At 35.2% G+C, this 19,024-nt stretch overlaps 1 protein-coding gene and 1 pseudogene across 1 annotated transcript in view; both read left to right on the top strand.

Moving 5' to 3' along the window:
* Window positions 1-17,070, top strand: part of C2cd6 (C2 calcium dependent domain containing 6) — a 73,166-nt gene extending 56,096 nt beyond the window's left edge. Inside the window, exons 10-13 of the mRNA XM_074071415.1 lie at window positions 2,564-2,669; window positions 4,219-4,294; window positions 14,996-15,039; window positions 16,704-17,070. Coding sequence (XP_073927516.1) covers window positions 2,564-2,669; window positions 4,219-4,294; window positions 14,996-15,039; window positions 16,704-17,039 — 562 coding nt within the window. The 3' untranslated portion in view covers window positions 17,040-17,070. The remainder of the gene's footprint in view (window positions 1-2,563; window positions 2,670-4,218; window positions 4,295-14,995; window positions 15,040-16,703) is intronic.
* Window positions 6,504-6,966, top strand: LOC109701285 (ADP-ribosylation factor-like protein 2-binding protein; annotated as a pseudogene).
* Window positions 17,071-19,024: the final 1,954 nt, after the last annotated feature.

Here is a 19,024-nt window from a genome sequence, read left to right as displayed (position 1 = left end):
GTGAAAGGGTGGAAAAATATTTTCCAAGAAAATGGTTCCCCAAAACAGGTAGGGATAGCTATACCTATATATGTTAAAGTAGACATCAAACCTAAATTAGTCAGAAGAGACAAAGAAATAAAGGGTATAATACATCAAGAGGAAATAATAATTGTTATATGTGTCCAATGTTGGTGCACCCAACTTCATTAAACAAATATTACTGGACTTACAAGCACAGATAGATCCCAATACAATGATAGTGGAGACATCAATACCCCCAGTTACCAATAGATAGGTTATCCAGACAAAAAAATCAACAAAGAAACTTCAGAATTAAGCAACACTGTAGACCAAATGGACTTAACTGATGTCTGCAGAGTATTTCATCCAGGAGCAGCACAATACACATTCTTCTCAATAGACCAATAAACTTTCTTCAAAATAGATAATATTTTATGACACAAAGCAAGTTTCAATAAATATAGAAAAATTGAAATGACTGCCATACCCTGTCTGACCACAACAGAATAAAATTAGAACTCAAAGCAGAAAATATTCAAACACATTGAGACTGAACAACATGTTGCTGCATGACTAGTGGGTCATTGAAGAAGTAAGGGAGGAAATCAAAATGTTCCTGGAATCTAATGAAAATGAAAACACCACCTTCCAGAACCTCTGGTATACAGAAAAGGCAGTGCTAAGGGGATAATTTGTAGTTATTAGTGCCTACATTAAAATGCAGAGAGAATTCAAATAAGTGACCTGTTACTGTATCTCAAACTCCTAGAAAAATAAGAACAAACTAAATAGCAAAACTAGTAGAAGGATACATATAATAAAAATAAGTGCTGAAATCAATGAAATAGACACCAAAAAACTATACAAGGAATCAGTGATACAAAAAGTTGGTTCTTACCTGCCTAGCACACATGAGGTCCTAAGTTCAAACCCCAGTAATGCAAAAAAAAAAAAGCTAAAAAGTTGATTCTTCAAAAAGACAAATAAGACTAATTAAACCCTTAGCCAATCTGACTAAAAGGAGAGAAAAGACAACTTAATAAAATTATAGATAAAAGGGATACCAACATTCCTCAGACTTTTCCATGAAGTAAAAAGGGAAGGAATACTATCAAATTCATTCTGTGAAGACAGTATTACACTATACTCACCCGTAGACTGGACAAAGACACAACAAAAAAAGAGAATTATAGGCCAATCTCTATAATGAACATGGATATAAAAATTCTCAATGAAATACTGGCAAACTAGATTCAACAGCATATCAAAAAGATAATACACCATAATGACCAAGTCAGTTTGATTCCAGGGATGAGGGCTGGTTCAACATACACAAATCAATAAATGTAATATGGCATATAATAGAAGCAGTGACAAAAATCACGTGCTCATCTCAATAGATGCAGAAAAAGCCTTGACAAAATTCAGCATCTCTGGGGTTTGAACTCAGGATCTACACCTTGGGCCACTCCACCAACCCTTTTTGGTGAAGGGTTTTTTCAAGATAGGGTCTCATGAACTATTTACCTGTCTGGCTTGAAACTGTGATCCTCCTGATCCATGAGCCACCAGCACCCTGATCAGCATCATTTATTGATTAATGTTCTGATGAAACTAGGAATAGAGGAAATATACCTCAACATAATAAAGGGTATATCTGACAAATCTATAGCCTGAGTCATACTGAATGGGGAAAAACTAAAACCTTTTTCTTTAAAGTCAGGAATGAGACAAAGGTATCCATTCTCCACACTCTCATTCAATATAATTTTGGAATTCCTTACCAGAGCAGTAAGACAGGAAGAAGAAATGAAAGAAATGCAAATAGGGAATAAAATCAAATTATCCCTATTTGCAGATGACATGCTTTTATATCCAAAAGAGCCTAAAAACTCCACCAAAAAACTCTTACGCATCATTAACACCTTCAGCAAAGTAGCAGGACACAAAATAAATATACAAAAATCAGTAGCTTTCCTATGTAACAACAATGACCAGACTGAGATAGAATTTAGCAAAACCATTCCATTTACAGTCGCCTTAAAAATACCTAGGTATAAATTTAACAAAGGAAGTAAAAGACCTCTACAATGAAAATTAAAAATTACTGAAGAAATAGATAAAATGTCTATTGTTTAAGCCACTCAATCTATGATATTCTGTTATAGCAGCCCAAACTGATCAAGACATGTAATTAAAAATACTAAGAAAAATGTTTATATTGAATAATTTCTGAAACATGTTCATTTAGGTTAAATAATTATAATACAGCCATTACCTAGATATTTATGACTCAGGGTAAGAAGCACAATTAATGATAGAAATGTGTTTCGTTATGAAAGTATACCTTTCTCCCAAACTATCTCAGGCAACCATTACCCTTATTTTTGTTGTAATCATTTGTGGTTATTTCCTTTGTATCCCTAGAAAATATATCATTTGTTTATCTCTTTTAGAAGGTTTTATAAGTGAATCATTCTGTATTATTACTCTGTGAATCATACATATCATACATATTCTTCTGTCACTTTTTTCATCTATAACTGGTTTCTTTATTTAGACTGGAAAGAATGAAAAAGGTATATAGAAATCTGAATACATGGACAGAAAAAGCAGATTATTTAGGAAGCATTATTAATCCCAAATTGGGACACAAAGATTCTAAGGTAATTGACATAATACATTCTCCTATGGCTTTTAGTACTTAAAGAGATATTATGATAATTAACAGTGATGATCATATATTACTTATTTGTTATCAACATATGGAATGCTATTTGTCAGCTGATGGACATTTAGGTTGTTTCCACTATAAAGCTATTATGAAAAATATTGCGATGAACATTCATGTGCAAGTTTTGTTTTTTTTTGAGACATGGCTTGCTGTGTAGCCCAATCTAGTCTTGAACTTACCCAGGTACCCAGGTTGACCTGGAATTTTAAATTCTCCTGCCTCAGCTTCTCAAGGGCACATCACCACACCCAACTCTCTTGTGTAAATTTTCGTGTGAATAAATGCTTTTAAGTCTGTTGCGTATATACCTAGGAATAGAAGCTGCATCATATGGTAATCCAAATTTTTGAAGAATTGCCACACTATTGTTCAGTTCCACAGCAACTGTATCATCTTGCATTCCAAGAAGCAGTATAGGAGGATTCCAAATCTTGACCAACATTTATTATTTTCCATTTTATCATCATCATTATTATTTTATAGCCGTCATTATGGGTTTGAAGTGGTGATTTATTGTGCTTTTGATTTGTATTTCTCTAATGACTAATGATATAAGTATTTTTTATGTGTTTACTGGCCAAATGTTTATGCAAATCCTTGTTTTTTTTTTTCTTTTTCTTCTTCTTCCTCTTTGTTTTTTTTTTTTTTTTTTTTTTTTGCAGTGCTAGAAATCAAACCCAGGGCCTTGTGCTTACTAGGCAAGCATTGTTATACCACTGAGCTACATCTCCAGCCCACACCTATTTTTAAATGAGGTTATTAGTTTTTTTATCCTTATACATAAGAATTTTTTAATGTATTGTAGATATAAGACCCTTATCAGATATAAAAATAAGGTTTGACATTTAGAAAAACAATCTAATCTATACATTTTTATCTAGAAATAAAGGGTTCAATGCTGTCTCATTGGATAGGTAAAACATTGACTAAGATCACAACCTTGCAATGATAGTCATAACATGTTGATATTTTCATGTTTTCAGTTCTTCCATGATAATTGGGCATTGTTGTGCTGCTATGGGATAATTGATTAGTATTTATTAATACAGAATTAGTATTTTAGGAAAGACTTTGGGGATTATTCATAAAAGGACTATGGACTTTGGGTTCTTATTGAAAGACCAGTATTTTATAAAAAGCCCAATGTCACTCTATAATTCCCTTTAGACTTTTGTAAAGATATACATCATTTTAAAGTCATAAACCATAATGTAATCCAATAAAAAAATCTGGCCATTTATCTTATACGTGTCTTATATGTTCATTATTCAAATACTCTACATGTTCTCGGATATCAGCTCCTCTTTAAAATAGTGCTCTTTGGATTGCTTTTCTCACAAACTCATTTTCTTATTTTCTATAAATTTAGGGAGGAAAATGTGTTAAAAAGTTATGAAGGCAGAGGAAAATGTTTTATCTTTTTAAATGTTTCTTTCTTTCTTTCTTTCTTTCTTTCTTTCTTTCTGTGCGTGTGTGTCTAGGAAGGCAATGTGACTGAGGTACTTGAAAACCAGAGTAATAATCCATATGAAGAAATGTCTGTAAAGATTACATTAGGTAAGAAGTGAATTAGAATTTTTGTCTATTTTTAAGATAAAATCAAGGTATGATATCATCAAAAATTAGTAATTTGCTTGAAGTAGATTTTTGTTAGAGAATAAGTATATATTTTATTATAGTTTTGGTATATATTATTTAGTTTGTAACAATTCCAAAGAAAAGGCTTAGACCCTACTAAGAGTTAAAAAATTTAATGCTTCTTTACTCCTTTAAAAATGAGAAAAATGTTACATCTTAATTATACTCTCTATTTTTGTTAGACATTGTGAACTATAGAGCTGTTGATCTCTTTTATGTAGAGGGTGTGTGTTTCTGTGATAGTGTAGTGGGGGAAGAAGGAGAGGAAATTAAATTAATATTAAATTTGAGAACTTGCCATGAATTATCACTAAGATAATACAGTCATTTAAAAATCTTTCTCAAGTGATTTACTTAGAAAGTAAGTTAAAGCCAGGTGCCAGTGCCTCACGCCTGTAATCCTAACCACTCAGGAGGCAGAGATCAGGAGGATCATGGTTCAAAACCAGGCTGGGCAAATAGTTCTGTGAGACCCTATCTCAAAAAAACCATTCACAAAAAAAAAGGGCTGGTGGAGTCCCTCAAGGTGTAGCTCTGAGTTCAAGCCCTAGTGCTAAAAAAAAAAAAAAAGAAAGTTAAGTATACCATTCTGCTTTAAAATGCATAATCAACCTTTAAAATTTTTAATTCTTCAGGTATGTCATAGTGGTTCATTTCCATTTCTACTTTCCTAGTTACAGTAGTCTCTCTCTCTCTCTCTCTCTGTATACAGATATATCTATATATATAGATATATATCTATATACACATATAGATATATATAGATATCTATATACATATATAGATACCTATATACATACATATATAGATGCCTATATACATACATAAATAGATATCTATATACATATATAGATATATATAGATATATCTAGGCCATCTACCAGCTTAGAATAGCAGAGCTATTGCATTAGCCTACTCTTTACCTGAACCATGCAAGGGTTCTCTCCCTTCCTCCCTCCCTCTTTCTTTTCCTTTCTCTTTTTTCTTTTTTTTAAATATAAAAAAGGAATCAAATCCAGGACCTCACACATACTAGGTAAGCACTACACCACTGAGCTACACCTCCAGCCCTAACATCCAAGTTTTAGGAATAAGATAATCACAGGTTCCCTCTTCAGTATCACTGGGAATATCTGCTATCTTTCAATTGATGGTGGTGGCTTTAAGAAAATTTTTTTAACTTATCCAGTGTTTATTTCAAGCCCACTGGATCGCACTAGTAACTTACTCCATTTTGGTATTCCTATAGCCTCCTATATTCCAGCTAATATTTATTGATCACTGAGTACTGAGTACTAGACACTTTTCTAGGAATATATAAATCAGTCCCCACAACAACCATTTAAGGGGGTTATTATTATTATCCACATTTTTACAGATGAGGAAGCTCAAGATCAAGCACATGAAATAGTCAGCCAGTTAGAGGTTACATGGTCATTGACTGATAGAAGTTGAATTTGAACCAAGTCAGTTTGTCCATAGACATCCTGTGTTTAACCATATTCCCACTTGTATCTTATCTATATGTGTATCACATCTATGAAGTAAACTACTATTATTTATTTTACATATGAGACACCACAGCTAGGAAAAATAAGCTGAGGGGAGTAAGTTATCAAGTTTGCAAAGTAGAAAGCCCTGGACCCTTCTTGCCCTCCATGGACACAACAATTGAACAACAATATGCAGAGCAATTCCCTTTATGAGAAATGCAGAACCAATTGACAGGCTCCTGCATCCTGAGCGAGCACAATACCAGTCACATTTTAGCCAGTAGGAATATTAAAGACACTTTGTCATAAGCCCTACCCCTGACAGTACAATATAATCAGGAGGAAACCTCCGGCATCCAGGGTCTGTCTGGAGAGGGTAGGAAAGGATGGGACTAAAAGCCCAGAAAGTAGTCTTGCCTATATCAGAGCACTGACAGGAATTCCGTCCAGCGGCCTGGCCCTGTGAGGAGGCCAGTGGGCGAGGGCCACAGCCTTGCACATAGGCGCTAATCCACCAGGCCTCCATGCCATGGGGGCTCCTTGGAGCCTGGCCTGGGTTGGTGGGCAGTGTAGGAGGCAGCCTGCTTGCCCACGCAGGTGCATCACCCCAGAGTCCATCACTGTGGAGAAAGAGCTTTGTGCTGTCCTCTGCCTCTGATGCAGAATTTGATGCTGTGATTGGATGTTTAGAGGATATTATCATGGATGACAAATTCCAGTTATTACAGAGAAATTTCATGGACAGGTGCTACTGGGAGTTTGAAGACAGAAGAGAACAAACTCACCTACAGGTCCATTTTCAATGAATATATTTCTGTGGTAGAAAAGTATATTTAAGAACAGGTGCTGGAGCAGACCCCTGGATTCAACATGGCAGCCAGCTTTCACAGCGACATTGCCCCACCATAAAGATGTAGTGGCTGATGACATATTGGGCATGCTGCTCACATTTATGGATTTTCTGGCTTTTAAAGAAATGTTTCTGGATTACAGAGCAGAAGAGGAAGGCTGGGACTGGACTTAAGCAATGACTTGGTGATGATGTCCTTATGCAAATCATCTTCTCCATCAGCTTCCCAGAACAATCTGCGGCACTAGTGTTCCCCTCCCTTCCCATCACACACAACAGATGGGGTTGTTGTGGATGTCACCAGCCCAGTAGGCTGAGAGACTTCAGCTAATAATGAAAGAAGCATGCATCTCCGAAAGACCTGCAGCCCCTCATTCCTGTTATGTATTGATGGATCACAGACAATATGACCTGACTTCTTGGACCTGTTTCTCCTGAATACCATCTTGTATTTAGTCACCCGAGTGCTCCTCTACCTTCCCTATGTAGACACTCTCAGATGCTTGGAGCCAGACTGCTGGCAGCAAGCCCATGTCAGCCATCTCATCTGGGTGGGGGCTCTTCCCCAGAAAACATGTTGGTATGTCAGCATTGTGGAGTACCCCATCATGAACCTTAGTCCTCGCAGGCTTTGCATGAGTCTTTGCGTGCACTCACAGCTCTTTCTTACCTGGGTCAGAGAGTCAGTGGGCTTTTGTTTGCGAGTATTTACCTAGGGAGTTACTCTTGCCAGCTGTCTGTCCTAAGGTTTCTGAATCTTCTGTGGTCATAGCTTGTCTTGGTTATATACATCAATTGAGAGAGGTCTTCTACCTGAAAGCTATATGTGAAAATTGACTCCTGGTCTTACATTTGAAGGCCATGTAATACTATCTTTTAGAGGTCTTGATATAGTCTCACTGTTCCTAGAAATCTCTTTTAAGCATTATTTTCAAAAAATATTTTTATAGATGAAAACTCAGGCTACCCTAGATATGATCTTGGAACTGCCATGATTACCCACTTAAAAATCAGAGTATTATATGCTATGTGCTTTTTAGTTGTCAAAGCTGTAAAGGCAAAAATGCTTTCTACATTGGTGTACCACTTTTATTGGGCACCAGTGAATATAGGTTATGTGCTAGAAATAGCTACCCTATTGTTATACCATGTTAGGGGTGTGTGTGTGTGTTTCTGTATAAGCCGGTTTATTGGGTTTTTTGTTGTGGTAGGTAGGGACTCTGCAATTTCTTCCTCCTGTCAAAAATTTCTCCCATCAGGATGGTGTTCCACTGGTATAGCTCAGCGTGAAAAGGAAGCAGAGGACAGCGTTGTTGGTCTGCTGTCGGCTTTGGTTTAGTACAGTGATTGGTAGACTATGACTGACCTAAAAACTCATAGAAAAACAACAGGCCAGTTCCTACTGTGCAATTTTAACTTGACTTTTCTTGGTAAAGATAAGAATCATACTGATTTTAGTGGCGAGTCCAGTTTTAAAGGACAAGCTGTAAGCTAATCTATGTGTTTTTCTGTAGTAATATGTTACTTAGTCCTTTTGTCACACAAGTAAAATTCAAGGTGTTTTGCAAAAAAGAAAAAAAAAAACAAACCCAAAGATTGTATCTTGATCTAGCAAGGTAACACATATCACAGCCCCACCTCTTGGCTCATCACAAAGTGAATGTGTGTGTGTGTGTGTGTGTGTGTGTGTGTGTGTGTGTGTGTATGTGTGTGTGTCCAGCTTCTATCTTTTCCCTGAGGAGGGAAGAAAGGATGGGATCTTAAATCCAATGTTCTGATTTTTCTGGGGATTTTCTGAGGCACTGGTTTCTGTCTTATCTTGGAGCATTGTCAGGACCCAGCATACTCTAGGTATTTGGTGGCACTAAGAACAAAGGCAGTGGTTTGAATCAACCTGAAGGTTTGAGAGGCGCCCATAATCTCTAGCCAGGCTGATTGACGAGGTTCTTCTATACAAGGACAGTACTTGAAGACTGGGAGGAGAATCTGTTTTGTCTTATATGAAAACACCAGTAAAAGGAGTCAAGGAAAATGAGGGAATAGGGAAATATGTACAAAGAAATGTGATAAATCTTCCAAAACTGATACTAATTATTGGAGTTTTTATTTACTTGACAGAATTTTTTAAAAATGATAAAGATGCTCACCCAAGTCAGGAGTAGAGTGCATGAACAAAGTGAGAATATCAACAAAGAGGTAGAAAATATTTTTTAAAGCACTAAACAAACCATAAAACTGAAAAAGATAATAATGTAACTGAAAAATTCCCTAGAAGTGCTCAATAACAGCTTAGATTATGCAGAAGAAAGGATCAGCAAACTTAAGGACAGACCAAGGGAAACTATTCAGTCAGAGAAGGAAAAAAAAAAAGACAGAATGAAACAAAGTGAAGAAATTTTAAAGAACTTTCAGGACCCAGTCAGCCTGACTAATAGATGCATTATGGAAATCTCGGAAGAAGAGAAAGAGAGAGGGCAAAGAAACAATAACCCAAACTTCTCAAAGGAAATAGACATCCAGACCCCCAGAAGCCAATGGCCTCCAATAAGAAGAAATACATACCAAGATGAATTGTAATCAAATTGTCAAATACCAAAGCCAAAGAGAATTTTGAAAACAGAAAGAGAAAATAAACTCATTTTGTATAAGATTGTCCCCATAAGATTGTCAGTGGAATCTTTAGCAGAAATCTTCCTGGCCAGGAAGATTTTTATCTGTCACCTTGCTGATAGATAAAAGTCTGTCAAGCAAGAGTGCTTTACTCAATAAAATCGGCCTTCACAAGTGAAAAGGTGGAACACGCTTGTAATTCCAGGAGGCTGGGGCAGGAGAATTGAGGGACTGAGGTCAGCCTGGGCCACATAATGAGACCCATCTCAAAAATAAGTTAAAAATGTATCAAATGTCTGGAAACATAGCTCAGTGGTAGAGTGCTTGTCTAGCACATGATGAGGCCTTGGCCTCAATCTCTTAACACTGAGAAAACAAAAAGAAGTGAGGGTGAGAGAAGGATTTTACCACTCTAGACTTGCCTTATAGGAATGTTAACGAAAGTTTGTCAGGTTAAAACAAAAGAGTTCTAAACCATAACACAAAAGCCTATAAACATATAAACTCACTGGTAAAGGTAAATATATAGAAAAACGCAGAATACTGCGATACTGTAATAGAGGTAGGTAAATCACTTTTAGTTCTAGAATAAAGGTTAAAACTATAATTATAGAAGTGTTAATTGATAAATAATATAAAAATGTAAAATGTGGCATAAATAACAAAGTATGGGGAAGGAGGAGTAAAAGTATGGTGTTTTGTATGCAATTTGTTATCAGCTTAAGATAGACTATTAGAAGTATTTTTATGTAAGCTTTGAAGGAAGCATACATAAAAATACTATATTAGTCCACTTTCCATCAGTTTAACAAAATAACTAAGGTTGAGTACTTTATAAATAAAATGTTTATTTTGCTTACAGTTTTGGAGGGTCTATCACCAACATTGGCTTACCTCTAGTGAGGACCTCAAAATGATGAGGGCATATGTGAGGAGAAAGGGAGAAACCACATAGTGAAACAGTAAAACAAAGTCTTTCTTTAAAAAACAACAACAACAACAACTCACTGTCAGAGGGACTAACTCAGGGATCCAAGAGAACTATTTTAATGAAGGCAGCAAACCCATTGACCTAGCCACCTCCCACTAGGCCTGACCTTTTAAAGGTAGGGACCAAGCTTCCAACACATGAATCTTAGGGGGCAAAAACATGTCCTAGTCACAGCAGTAACCACAAAGAAAATATTTATAGAAGGCATATATAAAGATAAGGAGAAAAGGATCAAAGCATATCAGTACAATTAGTGAATCGCAAGACGGGAGCAAGATGGGAACATGGGGACAAAAATCAAGAGAAAATAATTTACAAAAATGGCAATAGTAAGTTCTTACCAATGATTCTTTAGGCAAACTTATTTTTTTTTGGCAGTACTGGGATTTGAACTCAGCTCAATGATTCTTTAAATAGATTCTCTAATCAAAAGACATAGAGTAGCTGAGCATAGTGGCACATACCTATAATTCCAGCACTTGGAAGGAGGCAGAGGCAAGAGAAGCAGAGTTCAAGGCTAGCCTAGCCTATGTAGTAAGAGCCTGTCTCAAAAAAAAAAAAAAAAAAAAACCAACCAACCAATCAAAAAAACAGAGTAGCTTAATAAATATAAAAAGAAGATTCAAGTACTTCCCATGTACAAGAGACAAGAGACTCACTTTAGATTTAAGGACAGATACATGCTGAAAGTGGAAGAACAGAAAAACGTATTCCATGTAAATGATAACTTCCATCATGAAAAGTGCACCTTAAGTCAAAACATAATATGATGATAGAAGGGTCGGTACATTAAAAGGATATAATAATTATAAATACATTTGAAAACAATATCAGGAACTGATATTGCAAAAGGAACTGAAGGAAGAAATAGATAACAGTACAATAATAGCAGGAGGCTTTGTAACCCACTTTTCAATAATGAGTAGAACAACCAGACAAAAAACAACAAAGAAACAATAGAGCTGAACAGCACTATAGACCAAATTGACCTAATTTTAGCCCAAATGGATATATGTAGAATATTCTACATAACAGGAGTAGAATATGTATCCTTCTCAAGGGTACATGGAGCATTCTCCACGATGGATCACAAGATAACCAATAAATTTGAAAATACTTAAATCATACCAATCCTCTTTTCTAACTACAATGGGATGAAACTAGAAATAATAGCAGAAGGAAAACAAAATTCTCAACTATATGGAAATTTTAAAATTCATTTTTGAACAACCAATGAGTTGAATAAATTTAAATAAAAATTAGAAAATATCCCAAAATATATGGAAGGTAACAAAAACAGTACTAGGAGGGAAGTTGATAACAATAAAGGCCTTCATCAGAAAAGACGTAAAATAACCTAACTTCACACCTCAAAGAACTAGAAAAAGAAGAAACAAACTAAGTTCAAAGTTAGCAAAAAGGAAGAAATAAAGATAAGAGCAGAAATAAGCAAAATAGAGAACAGGAAAAAAATCAACAAAACTAACAGTTTGGTTTTGTAGAAAAGATTTAAAAATTGACAAGCTGTGACTTAAAAAATTCAAAGAAAATTAGAAAGAGAAGTCATTACAATTGATGCCACAGAAATAAAAAAGAACATGAGGCTATGATCCAATTATATGCCAGTAAATTGGATAAATAAATAAATTCCTAGAAACATAGAAATCACTAAGGCTGGATATTGAAGAAATAGAAAATCTGAACATACCTGTAATTATTAAGAAGATTGAATCAGTAATAAAAATCCTCCCAGTAAAGAAAATCCCAAGACTAGAATTCACTAGTTAATTCTACTAAACATTTAAAGAAGAATTGGGCTGGTGGAATGGCTCAACTAGTAGAGCACTTGTCTAGGAAGCATGAGGCCCTGAGTTCAAACCCCAGTACCACCAAAAAAAATCACATATACTATGACTAGATGGAATTTATTCCTAAGAGATGCAAGAATGTTTCATCATATAGAAATCAATCAGTTATAAAAAACAAACAAACAAACATGATTTTCTCAACAGATATGGGAAAAGGAATTTGATAAATATTAACCCTTTCAAGATAAAATATTCTCAACAAACCAGAAATTGTAGGAGACTATGTGGCAGGAAGGATAATGAGAGATAATGAGTGCAGTAGACAAACAAACAGATTTGAAGAATGTCAAGTAGCACCGGGGGCAAGACCAGAGAAGGGTCACCTGGCCCCAGAGGTTAAAATAGCCAGTGAAAGAATATGTGACCATATATGAGACAAGCTGCACCCCCCATTTCTGTAACCTGCTCTAAATGTATATAAGGAAAGCCCCCTTTGTTCTCGGGGCTCAGCCTTTGGACTCGAGTCCACTGAGTTGCTGATGACCTGTTCAATAAACTTGCTTCCTGAAAGCTTTGGTGCCCGTCTCTTTCTGAACCATCCTACAAATATAATAAAGGCCATTATATGAAAAGTCCTTAGAAAATACCATTTTCAACCATGAAAAACAGGAAGTTTCTCCACCGAGATCAGGAGCAAGGCGAGGATGCTCACTCTTGCCCCTTGTAAGTGAGCATAGTACTAGAAGTCCTAGTCAGAGCAATTACTCAAGAAAAAGAAATAAAAGGCATCCAAATCAGAATGAAAGACATAATATTATCTTTGTAGATGATATGATCACATATGTAGGAAATCCTGAAGATTCCATAAGAAAAACTTGGTAGAACAAATTCAATGAAGTTGCAGAATGCAAAATCAGTGTACAAAAAATCAGTTGCATTTGTATTCACTAGTCATGACCTACCTGGAAAGGAAAATGGATTAAAGACTTAAACACAAGACCCAAAACTGTAGACCTTGTAGAAGAAAGTATAAAGGGAAAGTTTAATTGCAGTGGTGTGGGCAACAGTTTCTTCAAAAAAGATACACAAAAGGCCAATAGGTACAATGAAAAGATACTTGACATGTCTAACCATCCGTTAAATGTAAATAAAACGGTGCTGGGAAAACTGATTTCCACATGTAGAAGACTGAAACTAGATCCCTATATCTCACCCTGTTAAAAAAAATCACTTTAAAATGGATCAAAGAGCTAAATGTAAGACCTGAAACTTTGAAACTAGAGGAAAATATAGGGAAAGCACTTCAAGAAACAGGCAAAGGCAATTAGTTTCTGAAGTAATTACTTTCCGAAGTTCAGGCAATAAGAGCAAAAATTGGCAAATGGGATTGTATTAAATGAACAAGTGTCCACACAGCAAAGAAAACAACAGAGTGAAGAGATAGCCTACACAAAGGGAGAAAACCTTTGCCCACTATTCATCTGAAGGTGATTAATATCTAGAATCTAAAAAGAACTTGAAAAAAAGAACATCAAAAGAACAAATCTAATTAATAAATGGACAAAAATGTGTAAATACTTTTCAGAAGAGTTACAAATGGCCAGTAAATACCTGGAAAAAATGTTCATCATCTTTTGCCATAAACAAATGCAAATCAAGACAACTGAAATTCCATCTCACCCTAGTCAGAATGGCTGTCATCAAGAAAATACCTGCTTCTGGCTTATGTGGCTCATCACTGTAATCTAGCTATTTGGGAAGCTGAGCTTGGGAGGATTCTAGTTTGAGGCCAGCGCAGACAAATAGTTCACAAGACCTCATCTCCAAAATAACTAGAAGCAAAATGGACTGAAGATTTGGCTCAAGCAGTAGAGTATAAGCCTAAGTTCAAATCCAGTCTCACAAGGAAAAATAAAAGAAAGAAAAAGAAAATAACAAATGCTGGTGAGGATATGTGCAAAAGGAACCCTTATACACTAATTTTAGTGCAACCACTATAGAAATCAGTAATGGAGGCTCCTTAACAGCCTAAAAATAAACTACCATATTATCCTACTATGTCAGTCCTCAGTATGTACCTAAAGGAATCTTAGTCAGCGTACAAGAGACCTGAGACCCATTTACTGCAGCACTGTTCACAATAGCCAAGTCATGGAATCAGCCTACATGCCCAATCAAGCAATGAATGGGTAAAGAAAATGTGATATATGTACACAATAGAGTATTGTTCATCCATAAATAAGGAAGAAATTATGCCACTTTCATGAAAATGGTTGGAACTAGAAATCACTATGTTAAGTGAAATAAGCCAGAGTCAAAAAGACAAATATGTGTTTTCTCTCATATGTAGACTCTAGATTAAAAAAAAACCATAAAAACAGGGAGGGACTATTGTGGGAGAGGAAGACCAATAGGAAGAAGGTGGGGCAAGAAAGAGTGGTGAGGGGTGAATATGATTGAAATACATAATATGCCATATGAAAATGCCATAATGAAGCCCATTCTGTAAAATTAATTTAAAAATGACAAAAGAACATAATGAGATATCGTCTCAGATTTGTTAGGATGGCTGTTTCATAACACATGTTGGCAATGATGTGGAGAAACTGGAAACCTACACTGTTGGTATGAAAGTAAAATAGGCACTTTGGAAAACAGCATATAGGTTACTCAAAAAATGATAAATAGAAATCTTATCACTTATTCATGTTATCATTTCGTCCCCATACTTGTTCATTTGCCACTCCTCTGTCTTCCCAGAGATTCTTCAGCCTATTTTTACTAAGAAATGATCTTTAAGGTGAGAAAAATTATAATAATATTTTATCAACATACATACTGTAATGATGATACTAATTTTTTAAACAGATGTCCCTGTTATCCAGAAGGAGTCTGAAACTACTTCAAATGAGGTAAGGAAAGTTGAAGAGAACTTCTAATCGCCATTATTTTATAAAGGGATGAAATGTTTTTAAGTGGAGAAATAGTTATACACGGAAGTTTTTAAAAAGCACATGAGATGTTGTTCAGCTGTTTCACAATTATTTCTGATATGGAAGTATGCATACCATTACACAATTTTGTTTAAGTTGAATTACACTGTGGAAAGAATAGATTTAGGCATAAAATAGTAAAATTTAAGAATGCGTGAAAAGATAGGGATGAAACATGTTGAGGAAGAGAAGGGAAAAACAAAGTATGAAGTTCTGCATAATATCTTAGAATAGACCTAACCACATTCTTGATTCTTTCACCAAAACTTTGCTCATGGAATAATGTCTTGTATTTTACAATAAAAATCAGTAACAAATAGAGCTCACTTAATAGAATTTGCTATTCTGCTAATTTTGCAGGAGGTATAAGTGAATCCCCATGTAAACCAATAAAGAAATATACTTTTTATTTACTGCCTAACAATAGAATTTAATGATTTCCATCCTAGGCTCAGTGGCTCTCAAATGCAAGTTATAGAATCAGTATATGTATTTTCCTAAAGTCAAAGAGATGGAAAAAAAAGACAATATAGAGAATCTTTTGTAAGGCTAAATTTATTTAAACAGACTGCCCTTTATGCCTTCTTTGTACTATTTTGCTATTAAAATTTCCTTTTAAAAACATTTTTATTAGCATGTATTAGTTGTGCAGAGGGGGGGTTCATTGTGTTTCTATATATACTTACAATGTACCTTGGTTAGATTCACCCCCTCCTTCATTCCCCTTCATCTCCCCTCCTTTGTTAAAACAATTTCAGCAAGTTTCAGTGCATGTTTTCATACAAGTATATAAAAAACATCAGCCATATTTTTTATCCTCTCTATTTATCCTTCCCCTCCCATTAGCACTCACCACTGAATAGCACCTATTTTACATTTTTGTCCTTCATTCTTTAAGTCTGATAATGTAAGAACTGAATTTTATTATAGAATACTCAATAATTGTTCACTGAAGAATTGCTTGAGATGGGAGGAGGAGGAGTCACAGAAATGCTCTGTACTGGTTGTTTGGGTTTTTAAAAAAATTTTATTGTTGTGCTAGGTAGCGGTACAGTGGGGCATTTACAAAGGTTCTTACCATGTGTCAAATATATCATACTTGAATTCAGCCCCTCCACTGTTCTCCTTTCTCCCCCTCCCACATTAGAATAATAGTTTCAATAGTTGTCTTTTTTTTCTGTTTACATTCATGTGTACTACAGTATTTGTACTATTTTATGATATGATTGTGATTTTATAATTTTGCACTTTGTATTATTTTGCTGTTAAAATTTCCCTTGACATATTGGTAATAGTGTAACAGTAAAATGTCAGACTCCAGATTTTCTTTGTAAAGATATTGCTAATTTATAAAATCCAGATTTATAAGGACCACTGCTTTATAAACAATAGTTTATAATTTTATGGGTAATAGTCTATGATTTCAGGCAAGTACAAACTTTCTCATTGTCTTTTATTAAGGAATGAAATGATTTACAGATGTTAATGGTGACATGATAAGGGTACAATGTAATTTATTAATTTTAAGTACTTTTTAGTAGAAAATGACTAGTTGGTAGCTTATTTTGTTCCTTATTTTCTAGTTGCAGAATAACAATGTTAAGAAAGACTCGATTATACCAACTTTCACCATATACAATGAAGATGAACCAATTGTTATTCCTCCTAAAATTGAACAATCAACACTTTCACCCAGAGAATCTCCATTTCTCACTATTCCTAATGTGGAAATACCACAAGGGGACAAAATGCCACCTTTAAATGAATACCAATTAGAAGCTATGCCAGAGGAAAAAAAGAAATATGTACCATTTACATCAGAATTACAATTGAATGTTAAATATCCAAGAATGATTAAAACAGACTCATCTCCAACACAGGTAAAGTTGAGAAATTTCTGTGTAAAACTCCAAGAATAAAGAGGAGGAGTTTAATCTCCAACAGAAGTTAGATGTCAAAGCAGTTATCTAAGTAAACTTAGCTGAAAAGAGGAGAACAAGCTTTTCTTCCTGACATTTGAAATTAAAAAGTAGTTTTCAAAGCCATAATCCAAAAGAAGACCTTGAATTAAAGGTGTCTACTTTCATATTAGAAATATAAGGCTAGGAAAAACAAAATAATTTATTTTAAAAAACCAAATTAAATACAAATAAATTGAAAATGTATTCAAATGTCTCCAAGTAGAAATGTGTTCAAGTATATTAAGTACTCCTATGCTACGTACACTAATCAATAAGAAAAAAGATTTTGAAGGAAAAGGAAAGATGCCAGTAATACAAACTAGTTTCCTGGGTTCACGTAAAATTTAACTGGAAGTATAATGACAATAGCAAAACCTGAATTCAAAAGAAATTTAAAGCCTAAGAAATTACTTTAGTGGAAGTTTTTAAAAAACTGTTATATTACAGGAAATAGTGTATTTTCTCCTTATGACAACTTTATACCTTAAATTTAGAGTGCTCTGAATGTAAAGGTGAGGTACACCAGAAAAGCCTTTCTCAAAATGCTAATTATTTTATTTACATCTTTACCTCTCATTTGAGTCATGGTTATAGACAGCTCTTTAAACAAAGCAATGTAGATGGGTAAAGAATTTGAATTCTAATTAAGGTTCTGCCTCTAAATACTTCAACTAGCTTGGTCACCTAAATCTTTAAACCTATTTCCTCATCTTTTGAATGGTATCAGATCAGGACATTTCAAAATTCCCTTTGAAATTTCAAAAGATACAAGTTTATTAAATAACTGTAGCTGGTGAATTATTCTTAATTACCTAAGTCAATGAATAATGATTTGAAGGTAATAATACACACTCAGAAAATTTACAAAATAGAGAAAAGCATAAAAGAGAAGATAAGTAAAAGTACTTATAATTGTTCTATCATATTTAACAATTTTATTTCCTTTCAGTCTTTTTTAATTTATTTTTTATCAGTGTATATTACTTGTACAAAGGGGTTTCATTGTGGTATTTCCATAGTACACATATGAAGTACTTTGGTTATATTTACCCCTTGATTACTCTCTTATTTCCCTTCCCACTGCTGCCCCCTACCCCTTTTTTGGCAGCACTGGAGTTTAAACTCAGGGCTTCCCACTTGCTAGCCACGTGTTCTACCACTTGAGCCACTCCACCAGCCTCCCCCCTTTTTAACACCTTTGAAAGAGTTTTTTTATGCTATTTTCATACATTAATATAAGTACTTTGATCATATTTGTAGGCAAATGTAGGACCCAAAAGTTACCACATCCAAAGAGGGAGAGATCCGAGGGGGGGGGCAGGGGCTTAAATACCCCTCAGTGAGACTCGGCATGATCTGATTGGTTAGGATCTTATGGTTTATGCTGACTGGAGGTTGGGGCAGAAGGAGAATTCAAGCTAGACTTGAGGCAGGACTGTGACCCTGGGAAACAGAAGCTTAAGAGTGCAGTAAGAACTGAAACCCATCAGCGCCATTATTGCTAACATTCCTCCCTTTTTTGTTTGTTAAGGAAGGAGGGCGTTGTGTTCGTTCTGGCTTATTCGAGCTGGCAAGGGGCGGCATAGGGGAAGGGAGGGTCAGTTGGCAAACAGTGTTGGGGTGGTGCCCCCATGATGGCGTACACCCAGGCTCCAAAAATGAAGATTTCCTCTTCCCTGAAGTTGATGAAGGTCTCTTGTAGCCATAGGTCGTAAAGAGTCTCGAGCCAATCCTCTGACTTCTGCATGGTGGGTATCAGCTAACTATCCTCACATTTTGGAGAGGTTGGTATCCCTGGAGGTACAACTGGTTAAATTTTTGATTAGCAATAGCAGGTGTAGGGGAAGAGAGGGTCAGTTGGCAAACAGTGTTGGGATGGTGACCCTCATGATGGCGTACACCCAGGCTTCAAAAATGAAAATTTCCTCTTCCGTGCAGTTGAT

Source organism: Castor canadensis, chromosome 4, assembly GCF_047511655.1.
Source record: "Castor canadensis chromosome 4, mCasCan1.hap1v2, whole genome shotgun sequence".
Classification (NCBI taxonomy): domain Eukaryota; kingdom Metazoa; phylum Chordata; class Mammalia; order Rodentia; family Castoridae; genus Castor; species Castor canadensis.
Note: the sequence above shows the minus strand (reverse complement) of the source record. Positions and strands in the feature narration are given on the sequence as shown.